This window comes from Pteropus medius, unplaced genomic scaffold, assembly GCF_902729225.1.
Source record: "Pteropus medius unplaced genomic scaffold, Ma_sr-lr_union100, whole genome shotgun sequence".
Classification (NCBI taxonomy): domain Eukaryota; kingdom Metazoa; phylum Chordata; class Mammalia; order Chiroptera; family Pteropodidae; genus Pteropus; species Pteropus medius.
In genome coordinates, this window is record NW_024342469.1 from 7,214,938 (window position 1) to 7,230,096 (window position 15,159).

At 53.2% G+C, this 15,159-nt stretch overlaps 1 protein-coding gene across 1 annotated transcript; it reads left to right on the forward strand.

Annotated features, from left to right (window-relative positions):
• The first annotated feature begins 7,496 nt into the window (after positions 1 to 7,496).
• Positions 7,497 to 10,478, forward strand: RPS19BP1 (ribosomal protein S19 binding protein 1). The gene is made up of 4 exons (XM_039863409.1): positions 7,497 to 7,657; positions 7,825 to 7,959; positions 9,536 to 9,633; positions 9,931 to 10,478. Exons 1-4 carry the CDS (start codon positions 7,606 to 7,608, stop codon positions 10,060 to 10,062), a joined length of 417 nt encoding a protein of 138 aa, XP_039719343.1. The 5' UTR covers positions 7,497 to 7,605; the 3' UTR covers positions 10,063 to 10,478.
• Positions 10,479 to 15,159: the final 4,681 nt, after the last annotated feature.

Below are 15,159 nucleotides of genomic sequence, written 5' to 3' on the forward strand. Positions count from 1 at the left end.
AAGATGCAGCCTCTCAGGATGTACCCAGTCAGAGGCTCTGGGGTCCAGAGAAGTGTCCCCTGCACCCTCAGCTCCACCTGTGTGGAATGAAGAGATTCATACCTTCTCCTGTCACAGGTTGGCAAAGGAGGCCCAGAGGGTTGATTGTCCTGCTAGCAAGGACGTGCAAGGGCGAGATGAGGTGAAAGCCCCTGCCTCTGACCCTCGTTCCTCTCTGAGTGGCCCTTCTAAGCCACCTCGGTCCCCTCAGGTTCCTTCCTCTGTGTTGAGGAAGCCCCCAGGGCCTGGCCAAAGTCTCAGCGCACCCACAGGCCTCAAGCCCCGGCTCCTGGCCAGGGAAGCCCAGGCTTCTTGGTCCTCTGCATTCTCAAAGCCTTCAGGGGACTGGGGTTCTCACAACCCAGCAAACACTGAAGCCATGACAAAGCCTGCGTCTCCGCCTTCCACTTCTGCACATGCCCCCACCTGACACAGGTCATCCCAGAGCCACAGCCTGACTTTGTGGGGTCTCTTGGGGGACTATCAGGAGGGGGACTGGGTGTATTAGTCAAGATATGCTAGGCTATACTGCAGCAACAAAGAGATCTCTAAATCTCAGAGCTTTGACACAATAGTTTATTGGTTATTTGTGTCACAGTCCAACTGGGCAGTCCCCTGCCATCCATAACACATTGTACCAAGGTCATGATAGCAAAGAAAATGAGCTGGAGATTGCAAGACATGTTTTCAAGAGCCAGGCCAGGCCCAGAGTGGCGTCACCCCCTCCACCAACATTCCATCATCCAGAATTCAGTTCCTGTCCCCACTGATTGCAAAGGAAGCTGCAGTAGGGGTGCGTTAGAAGTGTAAACACCAAGCTCTGTCCTCTCCTAATTGGTAAGGGGAGTTCACGCATCCTCTTCAGGGAACTGAGCCCCCATTTGTCAATAACAGTCCCCTCTAAGAACGTCCCCTTCAGCCCCACCTTTGTTCTGGCTGGGATGCATTCTTACGAGCTTAGCCTTGACTCAAAATCAATCGTCAGACAAATTGCCATCACTCCCCACCCTGCCCTTCCTCTCTCAGCACTTAGCATAAGGCTACACTCACCCAAGAGTTTAGGAGCCGAAAGGTTTGCAAAGAACAGTCCATGCTCATTCTTTCTGTTATAATTGTTAATTTATAATTTATACTCTCGGCTATTTCTAAAGAGGATTTCTGAAAAGTGAAATAAAAGATCAGAAATCATTTATGGAATAGAAGTGAGCTAGATGTACTAGAAAGTTGAAATGAATATTTATTACAGTTGAAGAATATAGTAATGCAGTATGATAATGTAATAAATTACATGTATGGCTGTAATACAATAATAATACTATTCAATCTGAGCTTCCTAGCAGCAGAGGCAAAAAGGGAAACAACTTTGTCCTCCATATATTCATTCTTGCTAGTTTCTTTTGCCAGTTCTCTTTTCTCATCCTAAAGTTCTTTTTCTTTATTCTCCCTTGTTTTCAGGTCCACTGGGGGCAGAAAGACACACATGGTTTACACACACACACACACACACATGAAGAGATATCACATGTGATGTTTTTAGACATCCACATCCTCCTTGCAAAGAAAGAACAGCATAAAGTCAAATACCTACAGGATTAGTGTGAGAGAAGACTTAGCCTGAAGAATTGAGCCTACACAGGACTAGAAGTTCACACTCACACCATCTTTTGGCTCCTCCAGGGATGGAGCAGAGGCTAGAACACCAGGGCATAAGACACCTTGACTACCAGGGGAGGGGTCTTGGCCGTGGCTCCATCAAGCTCCCTGCAACTGCATTTGGAGGGCAGACCCCCTTCCCTGACGTCCTACACATTCATTCACTGAATCCCCAGGATAACCCTACGAGAGAGACCTATGATGTTATCCCCAATCCACAGATGAGGAAACCGAGGCCAAGAAGGGGCAATGAGCTTTGCAAGGTTACCCAGCTCCCTTCCCCTGAAGACCCAGCCTCAGGGCAGGAGAGCCCCAAGCTGTGGGTGAGATGCTCAGAGTTCTGAGACAATAGGAAGGTTCTGATCCTCCCCAAATGGGTCAGGGAGGATTGGGAGATGAAGATGGCTCCCCTCTCTCCACTCCCAGACTCCAGTTGCCATAACAACAGGGCCTACATTCTGGGTGTTTGTTGGAAATTTGCATCTTAATGGAGATGTAATTAGAATTAAAAAGCTGAGGCGGCAAGGGACAGAACCCTCCCCATCCCCTTGGAAGCCAGAACCCCACTGCTGAGTTGGGGACCCTGAGGCCCTAAGCAGAAAAGGGACTTATTCAAGGTCTCACAGTGAGGCCAAGTCCCCAGAGTCTGGGTTCCATTCACTCTGCCTAAGGAATCCCCAAATGACTCCATCCCTGCTGATGAGGCATGAGTTACCTGAGAGGAGGGGTGTTGGCTTGCCGAGAGCCCCCCAACCTCCCTGAGTCTTCCAAGCTCACCCCTTCCTCTGCCTGGAACCTCTCACATCGCAGTGGGGGTCTGGCAGGGTAATGTCCCTCTAACCCCAGAGGGAGCTGAGGCCCAAGAAGAAAGGGACACATCAAGGTCACACAGCAACCTAGTGGCAGAGCTGTGTCTTTGGCTGGTCGGGGTCGAGCCATTAAAAAGATCCCACCTGTGACCCCTACCCACAGTCACTGTCTGACCCCAGATCTCTACGGAGAAATTCCAGCAGCTTCTTCTCGTGTCTTTATTAAGTTCTTAAAATCAGTCATTCCAACAATTTTATCTTTGTATTATTATATCATTGAAAAGAAGCCGCTCCATCTCTGCCTGGACTGCCCGGATGGGGCCACTGTCCCTGGGTGCCACCCAAACCCTGCAAACCGCAGATTCACGAACACAGGCCCTTGAAAGGCAGCAGAGGCCCACACTTGCTGAGAATGTAACACGAACGTGTGAGCACCACCAGGCCCACACTGAGCCCCAAGTTCACACCTGATCACCTCCCTGCACATGGCCTGGCTCCTGTACTCGCTCAACAGGTATTTGTTCAGTGAACAGGTGATGAAGTGTCAAGCCCAATTGCTAAGCACATTCCATCGACCCCTCCCCTCGTTGGGCCTTCCAACAGACCTGTGAGGGAGGCATGGCCAGCCCCCACCCAGCCCCCACGGAGCTCAGAGGGGTGATGTAACCTCCAGCTCACACAGCTGGTAAGTGACAAGGCTGCATTTGAACACAAACCTGCTGATGCCAGGCTCTTGAGCATTGCTCACTGTGGCCTCGAACCATCCCATGTGCTGATCACAAGAACGTGGCATCCAGCAGCTGTATACACGTACAGATCATGCACACAGACATGCGCACACTGCTGGCCCATGTGGCAGTCCTTTATTCACAAACATATAATGCTTACTCTGTGGCCAGTGCTACTCCAAGTGCGTGGCACTCAATCCTCACAGCAACCCTATGAAGAAGGGACTATTAGTACATTCAACTCACAGTTGAAGAAACCAAGACACCAAAAGGTTATGTGACTTATCCAAGGTCACATGGTTAGTGAGTAGAAAAGCCAAGATTTAAACCTACACAGTCTGGCTCCAGAACCCATGCTCCCTCCAGACCTCAGGACTCAAAAGCCAGGAGCCGGTTCCCCAGCACCCTCAGTCCTTAGAAGAGGGCTGGACAATACTTCTCAAAGCCCAATTCCCAGAAGAGCAAACAGGCCCAGAGAAGGAAGGCAGCTTGCTTTTGGACACACAGCTGTGTATGCCCAGTCTGTCAACCCAGAGCATCTGCATCAGCCCTAGGGCACCCCACAGACCTGCCTATCTCCCAACATCTCCCATACGGCCCTACAGTCCCCTCTTCCACCCCGGGGAGACGTTGATCCTAGACACCGAGGAGGAGTGATTGCCTGGTGACAGCGTGGTCAGAGGAAACAAGACATCAGACGTGAGCATCACATTTTTGAAAAGAAAGCCAGAGACTGGGCCGCAGCCAGAGAGGCCGTGAGAGGGACGGAGGAGATGAGACCAGAGGCCAAAAGGAGCCCACTCCGCCAACAATTTCGAACCAGACAAGGCGGAAATAGATTTTCTCTTGAGCTCTCTTGTAAACACACTTCAGAGCCACTGATGGCAGGAGCTGGAGGGGGAGAGGGAGACAGGACTCAGCGATAACGCAGGGCAAGGCGGCAGAGAGCAGGGAGAACGCACGGGCCCCGGGAGACGGAATCGCCTGTCGGAAAAGGCAACTGGAAATCCCATTTGGGTTTCGATTTGAAGGTGTAGAGAGGCCAGGAGCTTGGGGAGTAGGGTGACTGAGTTAGAGACGGAAAGAGAGAGGACTCAGAGACAGAGAGGAGAGGACAGAGACATGAGAGACAAGAGCCGGAGATGAAGAGGAGCAGATAAAGAGACAGGAGAACGATGGAGAAAAGCAAATGCAAATTACAAGATCCCAGGAAGCCCCTCGATGTACAATTCAAAGAAGCCACACATTCACACTCACAATCGCTCTCACACGCTCACGCACATACTCATGCACACTCCTGCTCAGGACTCAGAGACCTGGGTTCCAGTGCTGGCTCTGCCCTTGACATGCTGTGTGACCTGGCAGAAGACCTGCCTCCCTTTAAGCTGTGGGTCCCCCCTACCCCGAGGATTGGTGAGCTTAAGCTGGTTTCGGGGAGGCCAGGGCATATGGGCAACAGCATCTAGGAAGGCAGCAACCTCACCCCGATGTTTCTTCTATGTGGCTGAGGGCCCCAGCCAAGCAGGCACTGAGGGACACCCAGGGAAGGGGCCGGGGTGGGCAGGGACCCAGTGTTTCCACTCACAGATGAGCAAACAGGCTCGAAGCAGCAAAATAGCTCCATCAACTTAATGCAAGCAGGACAGGAGCCGGCCTGTGAGATCCATGACACACCCTCTGCCAGGGAGGGGGACAGAGTAGGAGGAGTTGCCTTCCACAGTCCACGCCATCCGGGGTCCAGGACAGGCCTGGCACTTCGTTCTTGCCCAGAGTGGGAGTGGACATGTCTATAGTGTGGGCTGCACACAGTGGCTGGGCGCTGACCCGCGCAGTCCCTGTTCTAGGCACTTTGCAGGTTTAATTTACTGGCTCCTCACACCCACCCTGTGAGGAAGCTAAGCCCCATTTAACAGAGGAGGAAACAGAGACACTCTCATTAAGGGATTGCCTAGGGTCGTGCAGCTCCTGCAGCTTCCCAACCATTTGCACACCTTTCTAGAAGGAGGCCTCAGCCCTCCCCGCGCAGTCCAGCCTAGAGGCTCTGCCTCGGCTTCCCCACCCACTCCTCCAGGCCAGGCCCAGCGCGGTGTGTAGTCCGGGCTTAGAAGGCCGCGGAGCAGCGACAGTAGGAAGCTGGGGCCACGTAAGGCTGGCTGCAAAGAGCCAGCTGAGGCCTGGGGTGTCCCAAACCCACGCTCCTATCTGGACACCGTAACCCAGACGGCGGCAGACCGGATCGCGGAGTCGCGCGGCGCGAGAAAGCTGTCCTGCGGCGCCACCTTGTGGTCGAAGAGGCTGCCTGGCCCCGCGAGTCTGGCTGAGTGCCGCCGCCTGCTGTCCGGCTGAGCACCGGGCTGAGCTGGGGACGCCAGAGGAATCCTCCGGCCCCAGGAGCCCCCTTCTCTGGGACATTGGAATCCTCCGGCCCCAGCAGCCCCCTTCTCTGGGACACGGCTCCACCCCAGGGGCCGTGTGCTGATCATCCCAGGCCGGGAGGAAGAAGAGGGGACGGCAGATCTTGGTCCTTCGCCCTTCCGAGGGGCCGACTCACATCCCATGACCACCTGGACATCTCTACCGCTGTCCACAGGTGACCCAGACTCAACCTTCACCTATTTAATTTGTGCATTTATGAACCGCTTACTGTATGCCAGGTACTATTCCAGGCGCTAGAGATATAATGATGAACAAAACAAAGCTCTCTGCCCTTGTGGAGCTTATGGTGGGGAAACAGACAATAAACATAAGGAGGCAGTGGGGAATCTGTCTATTTTAGAAGCAAGAAAAAAAGAGCAAGTCTGACAACGTCACTGGGCTCAAAGCCTTCTCTCACCCCACCCCTGCCCTTAGGGCAAACTCATGGACTTTGACACCAATTAGACCATCCTGCCCTCAAGGCTCCTCTGGCCACTCCTGTCCCAGGGGACATGACCTCACCTTAGTGTCCTCCTGCCTGGGACTCTCCCCCTTCGCATAGTTCCTCTTCTCCAGAGGTGTCTTGACTCCCGGGCTGGCAGGCCTCATCCAGTGACAGCACTGCTCTTCTGAGTGGCCCGCACAAAGGCTCAGGCCAGGCTCTCTGACTTGATTCCCAGCTTTGATACCGCCTGTGTGACCTAGGTTCCTTGGCCTCTCTGTGCCTTTGTTTCCTCATCTGTAAAATGGGGAAAACCTCAAAATCATGGGGGTGGGGCGAGGATGAATTAATAATAGTAAACCACTGGGAATGGCACCTTGACATAGTTTTGTTATTATTAACGTCTATTTAAGTATTTCTCTCCCTCCTCGCCTAGCTGATGGAGTTTAAACCGTGAAGTTCACCTGGGAAGAAACAGCTGAGGCATTCTACAGCGTCCTGTATACAAAAGGCCCTCAGAACATGTTTACTAGTAAATTCAGTGGTTCCTCCTCTCACCATTCATCACTGCATAATATTTCATCTATTCCTCCTTCTGCATGACAGGTAGTACTGGACTAGGAACCGCAGATGGAGCAGTGAAGACAGGGTTCTTTCCCATTGCTAGAATTTCTAGGCCTGCAGTTCTCATACTTTTTGGTCTAAGAACCTCTTTACACTTGAAAAAATTCAGGATCCGAAAGAGTTTTTGTATGTGTAAATACCTACTGCTGTTTCTATATTAGAAACTAAAACTGAGAAAAATTTTAAATATTTATTAATTCATTTAAAATAACCTCATTGCATGTTAACATAAATAACTTTTTATATGAAAATAGTTGTTGTTTCCAACACAAAACAGTGGGAAAACACTGATATCGTTTTGCATTTTTGCAAATGTCTTTAACGTCTTCGCTTTCTGGGCCCGCTTCACCGGCGCCCAAGTGGGCTTGGCGTGGCCTGGCACGCAAAGTGGCAACTGGGCTGGGATTGGCCTGTCTTTAATGTCTGGCTTAATGAAAGACAACTGGATTCTCATGCCGCACTCGATTTGTGTGAGATGTTGCTTTGGTTTAAGTATATGAAGAAAAATCCAGCTCAACATTTTCCTTTTTCGTAAAAATTGAGAATACTAACATTCCGCCCCGCCCCCGGCCTCGCCCACTACGGAGCCACCAGACCCGCCAACCAGGCTGGGCTAGTTGTGGATTGTTTCTGAGAGAAGGCGTGGCCTGGAGCGCAAAGTGGTATGTGGGCTAGGATTGGACAACAAACGAGTCTTTCTGCTCTTTGGCCCCGCCTCCGGCTCCCGCCCCTCTTCGCGGTAGTAAACCTGCAACTCTTAACGCATGCGTCCTAAGGAAGACGGGCTTTGGCGCCCGCCCACCCGGAACCTTCTGTTCCCGCTCCGGTTTCCGCGACGACAAGAGCGACCAAGACGGAAGTAGCGTGGGGTGTGTGGGCGGAGCTGAGCGCCGCCATGTCGGCTTCCCTGCTGCGGCGGGGCTTGGAGCTGCTCGGGGCGCCGGAGGGTGAGGAGGGCCGGCCTGGGGACCTCTAGCGCGGGCGGGTGTGCGTCAGGGACTGGGGGCAGGCGCATGGAGGGTGCAGAACGATCCAAGCCGGCCTTAGCCCCCGGAGGATGGGAACCCTGCGCGCCCTCCATCCTGGGTCCGTTCCTCTCTCTCTTCCCCTACAGCCCATGGGGCCGGGCCAGGCCAGGCTAAGCCGAGCGGGGCTCCGGTGAAGCGGGCGCAGAAGGCGAAGGCAAAGGCTACCCAGGCCGGGAAACTGCGGAACTCGGCCAAGGGAAAAGTGCCCAAGTCGGCGCTGGGTAAGCTCGGGAAGGGGCTGGACGTGCTGCCCCCGGGGTCGGAGTCTGCGCCCTAGAAGAGAGGGCTCTTGAGGCAGAGCTCGAAACGTTCGTTAGGCATTTCTAGAATATCTACTGTGCGCCAATCGCAGAGCGAGGTCCTGGGAATACGGAGTGAACGAAACACATCGTCCCACGTCTCATGATCTACAGCCCTGCTGGGTAGAGAGGCATCCAAGAGTTTCAAAATCAGCTGTGATGAGGGCTTTGAAGAAGAGTACTCAGAGAGGAGCTTAGAATAAAACGCCAAGTCAGACTTCCCCGAGGAAGCGGCATTTAAGCCCAGATCTGAAGAAAGTATAGAGTGAACTAAGGGGCAGAGTACTCTAGGGCGAATGGAATATGCAGAGTCGGAAAGAAGTGTGTCGCCTTTGAAAAATTGAAAGAAAGAAGCCTGGTAAAGGTGACATATAGTAAACAAGGGTCAGAGACGGATTATTTAACAGTTAATACTATGTGTGCCCCTCGCTCTTCTAAGCCCTGTACAAACGTTCATTCATTTAATTCCTCACAGCAACTCTGAGATCGGTACAGATGGTACAAGTGTAAACGAGAAAGTGTGTCTCCAGAGGCCTGCTCTGACCTCCGTGAAAATGGCAGGCACTGTGGCCTGGGCAGTGATGAGGGTGCAGAGATAACAGAATTGTGCAAGTAGAAGGTGTGGTGAGGAGGGAGTGTTGATGGGCTTTGGTGGAGGAAGAGGGAGACATTGAGAATGGAGCTCAGTTTCTAAAGAGCATCTTGGGGGACGTGGTGCCACATGGTAGGACTTGGTGAGCTCCGGGTTTGTCTTTGAATTCCCAGGGCCAGGTGCATTAAAGGTGTTCAGGGACTTCTTAAAAGAACTGGGAATTCCAAGGAGGAAACAGCCTGAGTGTGGAGGCAGGAAAGGGAGACTCGTTTGAGCGACAGTGATATCAGTGTAAAGCAGGAGCATAGGATTTGTCCCACCACCCTGTCACACCTGTGCTCGAGTGCCTTTGTGCTGGCTGTTAACCACCTAGAATGTTCTTCTTCCAAATTTCCACCATCTCCCCGAGTCTTCTCTCAAACGTCTTTTCACTGAGGCTTTCTCAGACCCTCAGATTTAGGATTACAACCCTCCACCCCTGGCATTCCTCGTTTCTGTTTAGTATTCTGTTTTTCTCCATAACATGTGTCAGCCTCCAAAATACTGTTTTCCTTGTTTATCACTTCTCTTCCCACCGGCATGTAAGCTGCAGGAGGGTTTTTTTGCCTGTTTCTTGTTGTATGTTCTGCACCTGGAACAGTGCCTGACACGCATAAGCGCTTGGGACATATTTGTTGAATAAATCACTTGAGAACTGGGAGCCGAGAGGGCTTCCAGCAGTGTCTGTGTGGGAAGTGGGTTTGACGGAAGAGAGCCCAGGCTGTTGGCAGTAATCAAGGAAAAGATCGACAGGGCCTTTGACAGGGCCATGGGGGGTGGAGGCGGAGCGGGGAGATGTCAGGAGGGGACCTAGAAGCCTTCCAAGGAGTGAGTCTGAAATGATGCCACCCTGCCTCCCATCCACAGCTGAGTTCCAGAAGCGAGAATGTCGAGGCTACCTTGGAGCGAACCTAAAATATATGACCAGTGCAAGAAGCCCCGTGGCCGAGTGCATCACCCAGCAGGTTTGGTGGGATTGCTGTGAGGGGGAACCTGGGAGGTGAGAGCTGAGGGTGTTCCTGGGATCCACGAGGGTCTCGGCCCTGAGTACAGGGTGGATGTTAGGCCACCCGCGTGCTCCCACATCGCTTTATTGTGAGGGATCTCCCCACAAAGGGCGGAGAACAGATCAGGGAAGATGGGGGGCCGGGCCAGGCCCTGCCTCACAGGAGGCGGGTGTGAGGGTCAGGTGAGGGGCCAGCACTCGGCCAGCTGTGCCAGGTAGTGTGGCTCCAGGGGTCCTGACTCCCACCCACCCCCAGATTATGCACCAGAACCGGGGCCGCAAGGCCTGTGACCGGCCCATGGTCAAGAAGAAGAAGAAGAAGGCCGAGGGCACTGTGTTCACTGAGGAAGACTTCCAGAAGTTCCAGCAGGAGTACTTCGGCAGCTAAGGCTCCCAGGAAGCGCAGTGGGAGAGGCCAAGCCTCCACCTCTGACCACACAACCTCTACTGGCCCCTGGGACTCTGCCATGCACAGGAAGGGGCGGTGTGCAGCCTGACTCAAGGAAGCCCTGGGGTTGAAAGAGGGGGGCGGGGGACGGGGGGCCGGAACAGAGCTGGTGAGCTGGAAGCCCTGGGGAGGATTTACACTCAGACTGGAGCTGAAATGTGCAGGCTTGGAGGGGCTTCTACCTGCCAAAAAGGAACATTTTTTACTTTTGTTTACTTTGGCTCAAGTAGGGCCGCTGGGCTGTTTGCTGTAGAGAGGCCGGTTCCTGGGCGTTGGGGATCACACCTTTGGGAGTAGGACTGCTGGTGGCCTTCGGGGTTCTAGTAAATTTGGGCCCAAGGGCTGTTCACCACTGATCTGACTCCCAGGAGCCTCATCTCCTCAGCCACTGAGGGGCCTTCCCTGCCTTGCCCATCTCCCAGTGTGGTTCTTAAGAGTCCAGGTCAGAAGTCGGCCAGGCCGGCCCCAGTGTAGGTGGCCATCCGCAGAGAAGTTCACCCAGCATCTGCTGACAGAGCCAGAGGGGCCCTCCTCCCCGAGGGTGGCAGCCTCAGCTGAGAAGGTAGCCCCTTGAGGCAAAAATCACCAAGGAAGCTGACTCCGGGGTCTGGGCAGAGGGGCTGCTGCCAGTCCTTCGCCCAGGTCCTATGCTCTTGTGAGCAGCCTTCAGAGGGTGTCTGTGTGTCAAAGCCAGCTCTTTTCTCTCTTAATTCTGTCACATGAGTTGGGGAACTACTGGTGTGAAACAGAAAGTGACCTGAAGGAACGGTTTCACACTCGGGTCTGTGCCCAAGCAGAAAGGCAGCGCTGGGGGCAGGGGTTCAGCCCTTCCCAGCCAGCACAGTGCCAGGCACAGGTACCTTGTGTTGACCAGATTGATCTTCACTGTCAAGGAGACAAGTCCTATAAACCCAGGAGCCCCTTCTTGGAGGGGTTGGAGGCCTCCTGGAGAAGTGTGCCCTGGACACCTTCAGGCAGCTCTTGTCTCTCCCAGCCCACCCCTCCTCCCCCCACCCTTCACCTAAAGGGCTCCTTAGGTCGTGGCATTGTCTGACAGAGGACTTCGGAAGGGTCCCTTTAGCTGGGGCAGCTAGGGAGTGACAGTCTGCCAGTACCGGGTTCCTGCAAGAGGAGAGGGTTCCACATGCCCACCCACTGCCCTGGGGGTTCTGTTCCTGGTGTTAATTAACCAACTTTCCGTTCTGAATGGAGGCAGCAGTGGCTACAGAACTGCCTGAGACAGAGCTGGAGCAGGTCCCTTCTACAGTGGGCCTCATGTGAGCGGTAGGAAGCAGACCATCCAGGTTAAGGCTTCTTCAGGTGGGCTTGCTCCAAAGAAAGGAGAGGCGGATATTCTGCCTCAAATCCTCCACACCCCTCCTTCCCGCTGAGCCTCAATGACCCTGATGGGGAGAGAACAAACCTGGATATCCTTGGAAACTCCTTCCCTTCATCTTAAGCAGCTTAGCAAGAAGCTGGCTCAGCTGCTCAGAGCCAGGAGTTTGCTTCTTGGATAAACAAACTGACCAGCTACTGAGCTCCAGGGCCCCTTTCTAACAAGGACCTACCTGTTACCTAATCGCAGGTTCCTGTTCTCTCCCAGGTGTAGAATGACAGCTGACTCCTGTGGGAAGATGAGCAGGGTTTCTGCTACTCGTGGGTTTTCCAGTGAGTCTTCCATTACATTTATGCCACATAGCACCAGCAGGGTGCGTGTCTGTGCCCCCTTTGCATGACTAACATTAGTGTTCTGAGATTCTGTTCCAGTAGGTCGGGGTGGGACTCAGGAATCTGAATCCTAACAGTCCCCCTGGACAATTCTGGTGCCTGTGGTGAGAAGGCGGTGGGGGCTCTGGAGGAGGAAGGATAGGATGTCTGTCATGCAGCAGGGAGACCCGGACCTGGTGACTGAAGGTCTGGAAAAGGAATGAACAGAGCCCAAATGAGAAGACACTGCATTGCCACATTCATTCCCAGGCTAAAAAGACCCAGGAGGAGGTGGCCTGTCTCTGTTGAGACATTGTGATGGAAACAAGCATCTGGAAGCATTTGTGTCTCAGGTGGTTTGGGGCAGCTGACAGGTTTGGGGGTGGGCTGTTTGAGCCATCCACACTCACTTGTCCTCTGACTAGAAGGGTTGAACAAGGGACCAGGCAAGAGAGGGGCAGGACTGTCATGTGGAACCTCACTGGGACCCAGCTACAGGCCAGGCCAAACCTGAGCTCATATTGAGAAGAGGCTTGAGTTCCTGCAGGAGTTGGGCAGGCCCCCACCAGGTGACTTCTAGCAGAGTTGGGGCAAGGGAGGCCTCTTGGAGAAGTGGGTGGGACTGTGGCACGCAAAACATATGCCCATTCATCTCCACCTCTGAGTCTTTGCCTAGGCTGGCCTCTTTGGGGTACTCCCCCCATTCTCTCTATCCACAACTTCAACCATCTGAAGCCCAGCTCAGGCAAGCACCCTCCTACCTCTTCCCCCACCCCCACCATGAATCTCTGCTCCCTCCACTGAGGCTGACCCCAGCCTCAGACAGCCCCTGAGTTGCCACCTCTACTTGTGCATCATCCACCCACACCCCCACATGTCATCACACAACCAGAGTTCTGCCTCGTCTCTTTGGTGCCTGGAGAGGGATGGCACGAGGGTGCCACTGCAGGGCTTTCATTCCAGATGGAGCTGCCCATGGTCTCCAGACTTGTCCCACCTCAACGCTCCAAGAGGGCACCAAGACCAAGCCACCCTGCCAGCATCAAGACAACCCCCAGTTTCTTTCCCATCTTAGGAAATGGAAATCATTTTTCCACCTGCTCAGGCATCATCTTTGTCTCCTCTCTCATACCCACCTGAGCCTGACTTACCTGACCTTCAGAATATACGCAGGCAGAGACCAGCTCCTCTCACCACCACCTGTACTGACCCCAGCTTGGTCCTCTTCTGGACAACTGTGGAGGCCCCTGCCCACCTACCATTCACAGGCTGCCAGAGGGACCCTCTTTATATAGAAACCCTGCTCTGGGGGGTGGTCCCCAAGTCATGCAGAACAGACTCAAGTCCTATCAAGGCTTCAAGGCCTATATCCCACCCACTATCCTCACCCCTACCTCAATAGCCCCTTCCGGGTGGGCTGACTCCTGCTTCCTGCCAGGTTTGCCTCCCAAGAGGGCCTCCCTAAATGCCCCTTGAGCAAATCCTCACACCTCAGCACCCCACATGCTTGTTCCCACTGCCATCTCACATCAGATTTTTTTTTGTTATTTCCTGTGTCCTTTGCCAGGATAAAGGCAAAGATTTTATCTTATTTTCCTCATCACTGACTCCCCAGGACCCAGAACGGTGCCTGGCATCCAGTGGGTGCTCACGAGTAGCTGTAGAGAAGCACAAAGGCCATTCCTGACCTCCAGGACCTGCAACCTGGACAAAACTGGCATGAAATGCCAAGAGCTGAGCAGCTCCAGCCTCTGAGCTCAGACAGCAGAGGGCGTGGCACTGAAATACCAACACCCCATGCGCTAAGCATGGCCTGTCTGTACAGGGCACTGTCATTGCCTGAACCAACTGCTCCTGGGCCAGCATCCAGCCCCAGGCTTGCATCAGTAAAAAGGGTAGAATCAAGATCATCTTCACAGCTCCTAATGAGAATTATGAACTAGTAACTGGAAAGCACTCAAAGCTGTTCCTCAGAACCCTCAGCAAATAACTGTAATTATTGTCAAGCACTTCTGTAGGTCCTGGAAATGTGAACATGAACAAGACAGCAAGATCTCTGCCATCATAGAGCTTATATTGCAGTCGGGGGATGGAAAATAGAAAATAATCATGTATACAAATAAGTTCGACTAGAAGAAATGGTATGAAAAAAATAAAGCGCAGGGCCTGGAATGAATTAAGGGTCATCTTGGAAGGCTTCTGCAGTGACATCAGAGATCTGCATGAAGAGGGGGAGGCCGGTGTGGGGAAAATCTCACAGGCAGAACAGCAAGTGCGAAGGCTCTGAGGCAGGAATGAGATTTGCAGAAAGCCACAGAAAAGCTGATGGCTGGAGCACAGGGGAAGAGCGCAGGGTGGAGAGTAAGGCCCAGATGTGGTCCGTAGTCTGAACGTTAACAGCTCGGCTGCAATCTTTGCTGCCCAATCCCCTCCCTGCCTTACGGGTCTAGGGAGGCCTTAGCTGCTGGGGCCTGGGAAGGTAATGCAGCCCAACATCCTGGCTTCAGGCCCCCAGGCTTGCACTGCCCTTTCCAGAGCCCCAGAGAAGGGGTTTCACACCCGCCAAGTGGAGTGGGCAAGTCTTCAAGGACCACCCACACTGGCACTGCATGACTCTTGTGGCCTTCATCAAGGTGGCTGGGTCACTTCCAGGGATGCTGTCATCTCTCAACTGTGTCCTCCTGCACCCCGCCCCTGGGGCTTAGGCAGCTGCTTCCTTGGACAAAGCAGAAGGCACTGTTGGGGGTGGATGGGGAAGCAGCATTTCTAATTGTAGATTATTTCCTATCTCGAAAAGAATCTATAGTCACCAAATGAAGTGAAGCACAGAGCAAGGATTAAAGATGGCAGCTGTGCTCAGGAGGGGATTTGTGGTCACTGCACATTACTAAACCTCTCCAAGCCTGAATCTTTGTAAGATGGGGATGAACTTTATAAAGCATTTTTCGTAACACATGTAGCTAATTATTTTTAAACCACTAAATCCCCCATGAATTTAGCTGGTTGCAGTTAAGCTTAGGTGACGAGATCAGGGTAAGCGGAGTTTTAATACCTGGATGGGGGGCATCTCTGCTGGGTAAGATGTGGAGGTCCATAGCCTTGTGGGGAATTCCACTTAGGCAAAACCTCAAAGATCAGCAAGTCCAAGGCCCATGTGTGCCACCCACCCACTCCCTCTAGTGCCTTGGACATTGCCACCTGGGTCATCACAGGTTCTTTCCAACAGTGGGCTGGCTCTCACATCACTATGCTAGGGATTGGGAAGCAAGTCAGGGAAATGTGGGCTCCAAAGTGCAGGCCGAGGCCTTCACAGGACACCCAAACTCGGGG